The sequence below is a fragment of the Macrobrachium nipponense genome, chromosome 9 (genome assembly GCF_015104395.2).
Source record: "Macrobrachium nipponense isolate FS-2020 chromosome 9, ASM1510439v2, whole genome shotgun sequence".
NCBI classification, from domain to species: Eukaryota; Metazoa; Arthropoda; class Malacostraca; order Decapoda; family Palaemonidae; genus Macrobrachium; species Macrobrachium nipponense.
Window position 1 is genome coordinate 86,581,328 of NC_061110.1, and position 8,924 is coordinate 86,590,251.

The 8,924-nt window shown below is 45.0% G+C and overlaps 1 protein-coding gene across 1 annotated transcript; it reads left to right on the forward strand.

Annotated features, from left to right (window-relative positions):
• The first annotated feature begins 1,109 nt into the window (after positions 1-1,109).
• Positions 1,110-2,532, forward strand: LOC135218241 (uncharacterized). Its single transcript, XM_064254402.1, has 2 exons — positions 1,110-1,406; positions 1,725-2,532. Exons 1-2 carry the CDS (start codon positions 1,217-1,219, stop codon positions 2,123-2,125), a joined length of 591 nt encoding a protein of 196 aa, XP_064110472.1. The 5' UTR covers positions 1,110-1,216; the 3' UTR covers positions 2,126-2,532.
• The last annotated feature ends 6,392 nt before the right edge of the window (positions 2,533-8,924 follow it).

An 8,924-nucleotide genomic window follows, 5' to 3' on the forward strand; every position in this document is an offset into this window, starting at 1 on the left:
GTTTTTAGAAAGGGAACCCTATATTATATTATTATTTAAGGAGTTGGGGTTAGACTGGCGCTATGGTTTTTAGACGCAACCGGCTAAGCACATTCTCTCCCAGTATGCTAGTGATTAGTCTACATCAGAATTGTGTGCATGTAGCATCTGTGACATTAGGTCTGTGTTTCATTAGTTTATAAGAGAGCTTCAACAAGTTTACTACTTGTTATTTCTGTGACTAAACATTTCAAATATTGTGCATAACATGTAATTAATCCATGTTATAGTGATATATACAAAAGTACTTCAAATATATTTTATTTAACAAAAACAAGTGTGCAGCACTTTTTTCACTTGAATTTGCTTCGTGTCCCTTATGATTTTATTATACTAGAACTTGTGTAGAAAAGGAAAATATTTGTTTTCTTTGCACCAATTTGCACTTCGAGTTTTGTTGGCAATAATAACTAAAGCGCTACCTCCCCTGAGTAACCAAACGTCATAAGGTACTTCATCATCTTAACCCTTTAACGACAGAGATCCCATTTGGGATCTTTAAAACAGCTACTTTTGGGTAGTCGTGGTGAACAAGTTTGAGCTTGTATGAAATTGACGCTTTGGCAACTCATAGCTACACTCCTCTGCTCTTCGAATCAACCAATCAGAAGCCACCAGGCCCTCGCACAAAGACTGGAGGGCCTTCGACAGACACCTCAGTCGTGCGCAAGTTGGAAAACAGTCAAGACGTGTCGCAGTAACCTCCAAGTTCCCCCCCCCCCCCCCCCCCAACTTCGTAATCATGGTAAGTACACAGTGACTGTGGGATAGTGAAGCCTAATGATATGCTTACCTTTTGATGTTGGTTTGAAGGGCTGTAGTGTTACTGACATGTCGTAGTGACTAAAAACAAAAGTATAGATCCCATACGGGATACTTCGGTCGTTCTTAGGCGGGACCACGCTCCATCCCATGAGGGATGTTATCGGACCGTAAACAGTTACAACGGCCAGCAGAATACGTCAAATAATTTTTTTAGTGCTTGTTTTAGACATTTGTGAATAATTTTAACAATATTTCTAGATATAACAGATGCTTTATAGATGTTAGGCTCATGTGCATATAAATGATTACCTTACAAGGGATTGAATGATAGGTTTTTGTTAGGGAAAGTTACTTTTTTTTTCATTACATGATTTTAAAATAGTTTTTTTTATTTTTGCAGTTACAAAGCAGTATGTTTTCTGGGCAACGCAATGCTGCATTGGAGACTCAGGAACGTGTAACATGGGTAGCCCCTGACGACGCTGAATCAAGTGATATCGACGTGAGCCCTTTGGACATTGACAGTGATGATGACGACCCTACCTACGTTCCTGACGAAGGCCTTACTCAGGACGGTGCCTTTGACCTTCCTAACTCTAGAGGTTAGTATGAGACATCCTTAGAGAGAGAGAGAGAGAGAGAGAGAGAGAAATGTGTTGTAAACATTGTATTTAAATGTCTCGTTGTTATAATGGTATTTAAATTTGTTGCACTTTAAATGGTTTGTAAACAATGGGTATTTTAAAAACTTATTTGTTTACTTGCATACTCACTGACATACACGTGCACACACATGCACACGCACATGCATACTCACTTGACATACACATGCACACACACATGCATGCACACACAAGCACACATGCATGCACACACGATTCATTTACTGTTTCACTAATGTTACTTTATTCTTGTTTCAGATCGCAAGGTCAATGTTGTCCCTCAAGCGATGCCTATGGAAGAGGAACCTGAGCCTAACCCTAAGAGGTCTCATGCTGATGAATGGAAGAAGGAAAACATTGATATCCATGCCCTGCCCGACTACATTCATCAGAAGCCTGGTGCCAGGAATTCTCTTGGCACCAGAGATTTTGCTTTGCCAAGAAGGGGCCAACAGGCAGTTTTGCAAAATATTGAGACATGCCAGAATGCCACTGCCCTACACATGCCAAAGCGTGTCACCATGAGGCAGACCTGCAAGTTCTGTTCTGGTGCAGGCCACATCCACAGTTCCCGCTGGATGTGTGAGGATTGCAAGGTTGCCCTTTGCCTTACTGAAGAAAGAAATTGTTTTGCTTTGTTCCATAAGATTTCTAAGTAAGTTGTTTGTTATGATAGTTGTTTATAGTGTTTTGTGTATTTTTTTTACTATTTTTGTATTAGAGTTTTTGATTAGAGTTTTTTATAGAGTTTTCTGTATTTTTATACTATTTTTGTATCTAATGTATATTTATTTTTTATATTAATTAAATTGTAAAGCCATATAAGTGTTTCTATTATACATTGTGGAACAAAAAAAATGAATAAATAATAATAATCACATGATTTATGGGCAAATTAACAGTATTTATAAACTTGAAAAAGTTGCCCGCACGGCCCAATAGATCCCATACGGGATGAGCGTGGTCCGCCTAAGAGCGCCCGAGGCACCCATACGGGATACTTCATTGCATGCAATTATTTCGCTTACTTTGGAAATTTTGTAAAAGTACACAAGAGTAAAAAGGTCTTGTATTTACTAATACTACAACATACTAAGAGGATTTTTTAATGTTTCCCATAAAACCCAGGGTGGACTTTAAAGGGTTAATACTACATGGTGTTTTCTAAGGGTTTCTGTCAAATCCCAGCCTAAAAAGTTGGAGGGGGTTGGGTTGCTAGTAGTTTTGGATTCTAAGGTTGTTCAAAGGATTAGCTTGGTATAGGGCAGGGAAATAATCTAGAACCTGTAAATTAGGAAAGTCATGGAGCCATTCCATAAGGAAATCTTCACTGCTTACTATACTAATTTGCAATAGAGATCATCAGTGGGTCAGTGGCAAAGCACTTAAATAAGCCAACCCTGTGATTCTGATACCGACCCCTGGTTCCATTGAAGAGTTAGAGAAGGGTTTGTTCCGATACGTAATACAAACCATGGTCCTTTAACAATAGGAATGTAATCAGCGGCAGCTGGAACCAGTCGTAAGCTTTGAACAAGGAGGTTCGATAGTTAACTGCTTGTCCGATAGTCGGGTGTCCCGGCCGACTGGGAGCCAGCCGTTGGAGGTGAAGCTTCACTTTGCTTTCTGCCACCGATAATGTCAGACGTGTTGTTTGACGCTCTGCCCGCTGTGTCGTATGCTATTGAGGATTCTTCATATTGTGAAGCATTTTTTCCTGTACTTTTCCTTTTCTGAGTACTTGGTTGAAAATAAGTGAGTACTTTGTTTTTTATTTTGTTATTTGTGCTCGGGGATTGTGATTGATGGATTCCCGCGAGCCGGAGAGACCCCCCATCCCCTCGTGGAGGGCCGTAAGTGTGGGGCCTTTAGGTCTCTATTAGAGGTCGACCCTCATGATTTGTGCACTCGGTGTCGAGGGCGTGAGTGCTCTCGCACCGAGCCATGTGATATTTGTGTTATTTGGTCGGAGGAGCAGTGGGAGCGTTACGAGGGGAGGAAGGAGGCGTGGAAACTGGCCAAGGAGTCATTGGAGGGCTCTCCAGTTACTTCTTTGGTCACGGACATGTCTTCCTCTTTCCTCCCTCCGTCGCATCTCCTACGTATGGCTCCTTCCCCTTCGGGGGGAGTCTCTCGTTCCTTCTCTTCTCTCGATCAGTTGAGCATAGAGGAGGGAGCGAGACACCTCGATGTTCAGTTGTACTCGGGGTCTTCCGTTCGCTTGGGGTGGGACCTGTCCCCCACGGGCGAGAGGGAACCCCCCCTACTAACCCAAATGTTCTTTCCTCAGGTAAGCCTGTCGCGGGGGACGATCTCGGCCAGGTCTGGTACGCTGGGGCTCCAGGGGGACACCGAGCGTTCAGGGGCTACTATGCCATCTTGTGCAGGGTTCCAGGCCGGTAACCCATGGTCCAGTGACGTTGACGACCGCTATTGTGTCGACGCCAGGGTATGCTACACCCCCTCATTTGGTTTATATGGAGCATGTGACCAGCTGCAGTGCAGGCTCCGCTGTTAGGTCTGCAGAAGAGGGATGTCACCCAGCTGCCTGGTTTTGCCGCTCTCGCCCCAGCCCCTGATTTTTGGTGTCCCAAGAGCTCACCACTTGATCTGCCACCAGTACCCAGGATGTCGCTGGCTCCAGTACCGTGTGCGGTCAGTGTGTCAGAAGGGCAGAGTGTCGAAGGACAGTGTCGAATGGACAAAGTGTCGAATGGACAAAGTGTCGAATGGACAAAGTGTCGAACTGAGAAAGTGTCGAACTGACAAAGTGTCGAACTGCAAGTGTCAAATGATAAAGCCGGAGAGAGAGAGAGAGAGAGAGAGAGAGAGAGAGAGAGAGAGAGAGAGAGAGAGAGATATCCAATTGACAACGGACTGAAATTAGTTGTTATCAAATTAACCTTTAACTATGTAACAATGTTTACATTGATATATCCTTTACATATTGATTCTAGAGAGAGAGAGAATAAAGTATCCAGTTGTCAAATTAGTTATCAAAATTACATTCGATGTCATTCAAACAAAAGTAAAGTATTCAAAATTTTATTTGTAAGGAAATATAAGATATGAAAATAAACTGTATTGATGTATTAAAAAAACTTTTTTTAATCAAAATTACAATCATTCATCAATATTAGCCTAAAAGCATTAAAATTTTTATTTATGTGAAAATATAAAAGTATGAAAATACAAATGCATTGATGTTTAAAAAAAAACATCAGTAAAGAATTACAATCCTTCATCAATATTAGCCTAAAAACATTAAAATTTTTATTTATGTGAAAATGTAAAATATGAAAAACTAATATATTAATGTATTAAAAAACTTGCATCAATATTTGTTTAAAGATTGTGAGCTATGGCTCTGAGATATTCTAATCCAAAATTGACGTCGTATGTAGTCTTAAGTTAAGGATAGCATATTTTTCATATTTTTTTCTTCCATCTCTGCCTTGTCGAATTTGCTCTAGAATGATTTCAGTACTGGCCTGCTCCATACGTAGTTTTCGTAAAAGCTTGTCCTCTGTAGGGTGGCAAATCTTCACTCTTCTATGAAATGCATTATGCCAACCTTCAACGGAGTTATTGGTCCTAGGTAAGTCGTTTGCCACTCTTTCGTGAACTGACCATAAGTCAATTTCATACAATGGCTTTCTTCTCCTTCCCCTCTGAACGATTCCCAGCCATGTAGCTTCAAAATATTGTAAAAATTCTCCTAATATTTCATCGGTTTCTTCATCAAAAGACTCCATTAACTTATTGAACAGAGCACAAACATCACAGGGAGGAACGAATGCGAGGGCCTGTATTTGCTTTATAAAAAAGCATTATTGCGCTAGTTATACTATGTCTGCAACCCAAGGGCTTGGAATTTCCTCCACAGACACTGCCTGAAGTGAAAGAAGCATTTATAAATTGTGGCTTCCGGGAAGATTATTCTCATTTGGTTGATGGCCGAGCGTTCAAAATCAGTAGTAATGGAAGCAGGATTTAATAGCTTTTCATGCAAAAACTTTAAAATAATGTTATCGGTAATGCAGTACACTAACGGTAAAGTCATATTTTGATCAATAAGACCATGAATGGTATATAGTTGTTTTCCATTAGGAGCCGACTTGAAGGTTCCATCACAGAACCATCTTCTATTGGACCTCAAAGTGTTGACATTCTGGGTTGTTGAATATATTTTTACACCATTTTCATCAAATAATAAGAATGGCTCCCCCCTCGTTGTTAGTCTAAGTTTTCACCACTAAAAGTTGAATTGCGAACTCTCCTTATTGTCCGAGCTAGAGATTCCTTTCTTGGAAGCTTTCCTACTATAGAAACTTGAACATCGTTTGTGCACTGATTTATTATAGACGATGGAATTTCTTCAGAATGTTGAGCATTAATCTTAATTTTATCTATAACTTTTATAGCATCAATATGCGCACTGTCTTGGTGATGTGAATGCTTTGTAGCTTTGCAAATTGTTTGACCGTGCGTTATTGCTCTGCCGTTACAATAATGTCTTTTTTCACATTTCCACTAAATTCGCTCATTAATCACTTTATTTATCACGTATACATAGCCTTCGTGTAGCAGTTTATTTCCACCCATTTCAGTTTTGAGTATTTCCATTATGGAGGGTTTGGTAGAATGGAAATTTGAATTGAAACGTTTGAATCTCGAAGGAAGTTAACTGGTGAGTGAAGCTCTAACAAAATGCATACTGTACATATGTAAAAGATATATCGGTGTAAACAATGTTATATGGCTAAAGGTTGATAACAAGTAATTTCAGTCGTTAGACAATTTGGTACTTTATTCTCTCTTTCTCTCTCTAGAATTGATAACAACTAATTTCAGTCATTAGACAATTTGGTACTTTATTCTCTCACTCTCTATCTTCGAATTTGTCATTTCGACACATTGTCTGTTCGACACATTGTCAGTTCGACACATTGTCTGTTCGACACATTGTCCGTTCGACACTTTGTCCGTTCGACACTTTGTCCATTCGACACTTTGTCCATTCGACACTCTGACCTAATACCCTCCAGTACCGCCTCCTGTTCCTGTCCCAGTCCCTGCCGTCGTCGTTCCTGCCCGTGGCGTTGCTGCCCCCACCTCAGGTCCCTCCGGACAGGTGCAGCTGGGCCCTGTTGCTTCGGCAACTGCCCCGGCTCCATCCTGGATGGAAGACCTGACGGTGGTCCTGAGGAAGCTGACGAAGAAGAAGAGGAAGGTGTCGTCATCGTCCGCAGCTGCCTCTTCCCCTTCGACTTCCAAGGCCCCACAGCCGAGGAAGAAGAAGGCAGCCTCCTCCCCCACTAAGAAGTCTCGCTCTGAGACCTCTAAGGGTTAACGCGACTGTCCCTCCTGACCGTTCGCGGGCTTAGGCGAGGAAGAGGTCCCGTCGGTGGCAAGGACGAGCCTCGGCTGGTCCAGGCACTGTGGCGCGCCGTAAGGACAGGCTTCACTCCCTCCGCGACAGTGGACTCTACCGGTCCCCTGACCGCCGCTCCCACAGGGACCGTGCGGATAGGGGGACTGGCAGCAGCTCTCCTGACACTTGGGACCGTCAACGGGGTTCTCGGTCCAGCAGCTCAATCACCACCGTGGGTTGGTGATGGCTTGCAACCCCCCCCCAGCACGCCGATCCCTTCAACTTCCTCTGGCTACACCAGGAAGAGCTTGACGATCAGGAGTGATCGAGAGGAGTGCACTTCTCGCAGTCCCTCCATGAGGGCCTACGAGCCTGGCACGGTCCTAGAATCGACCAGATCGTACGCTCAAGTGGCTGGAGGAGACCATGAGGGGTTTGTTGTGGTTCCTCCTGTGGAAAGAGGATGGTCTCAGGAGGCGTTCTCTTTGGATGGGCTTGACGGTCCATCTCCTCAGGATGCGGTCACTTCCGAGATCCAGATGTCTTTCGCAGAGGTAATTGTGCTGATTCGTCAGCACAATGACCTCGGGGAAGGATCGGCGTTTCCACCCTCCGAGCCTACATCTAGACTGGAGTCATTCTGGGGTCCTAAGAAGGAACCCAGGATGACGGTGGGTCTGCCCCGATCAGCCTTGGCCGACAGTGTGCTGGGCCAAGTGGACTCAAGTCTCCAGACAGGAGGGATCGCTTCGGTCCGGCAGGTCGTACAAGCTCCTTTCTCCCCCTCTACCACAACAGAGGTGTTTCTATGTGTCATCGAAGGACCCTCTGCTGCCCAAACAGGTTAACCCGGAGCTGGCTAGGCTAACTCCTGGGGTGTCTCTTCAACACCTACTGTCAGAGAACCTCTGGTTCTCGCAGCAAGAGGCATTGTCGTTGGAATAAACTGCATGGCAGCATTCCAAGCAGTCTCCTGGTTAGACCTGTAGCCACTCACAGTGTCTAAGGTCGCGGCCTCCTCGGGAAACATCACTCCCGAAGGAGACCCGGCTTTCGGGAGACTGTGCCAGTCTGGAGGTAGGGTGATTTCCTACCTGGCCCACCAGATGGCCAACCTGTGGGCCAACCTGGTTCTGAGGCGTAGGGACGCAGTCCTCACTTGAGTGACCAGGTCGGCAGGGTGTGAGGTGGCTTTGGGTCTGCAGAACGGACCGGAGCGGAGTTCCCCCTCTCTCTTCCCCAGAGAGATGGTGGATGCTGCGGTGGAACAACGGCGCACTGATGACAATGACCGCTTAGTACACCAGGCAGTCTCAAAGACGGCTGGGCAGCCTCGAGCCACTGCAGCTAAGCAGACAACAGCCTCGTCGAAGCCGAGAGGAAAGACTCTGCCTTCGACGTCTTCTGTAAGGAGGGATCGTCACCAGCCCTCCTTCTCCCGAGGAGGAGCCGGGAAGAAGAAGTCGAAGAGAGGGAAACGCTAAGGACGGCGTTCCCCCTCACCTACTGCCGGAAGTGGGGGATGCCTGGTGAGCCATTGGGCAACTTGGCAGCACTACAGAGCCGAGACCTGGATAGTGGATGTCCTTCGGGAGGGATATCTACTACCCTTCGAGTCTCGTCCACCCCTCACCTCCAACCCAGTCCATCTTAAGAAGTACGTTCTCAGTTCTGCCAGGGACGTGGCGCTTCGGCAGGAAGTAGAAGCCATGCTGAGCAAACGAGCTGTGGAGATCGTATAGGATCAGTCACTGGGCTTCTACAGTTGACTTTTCCTAGTGGAGAAGTCTTTGGGGGGCTGGCGCCTGGTGATAGATCTCTCTCCCTTGAACCGATTCTTTCACCAGACTCGGTTCACAATGGAAAAGACACGCTCAGTGCTCGAGTCCATCAGGGAGAATGACTTCATGCTTTCTGTGGACCTGAAGCACGCATATTTCCAGATACCCATCCATCAGTCCTCCAGGAAGTACCTCTGCTTCATCCTCAATGGACGGTGTACCAATTCAGGGCACTTTGTTTTGGTCTCTCAACCGCCCCACAGGTGTTCACACTGGTGTCGGCTTGGGACCATTTGGTAGGGA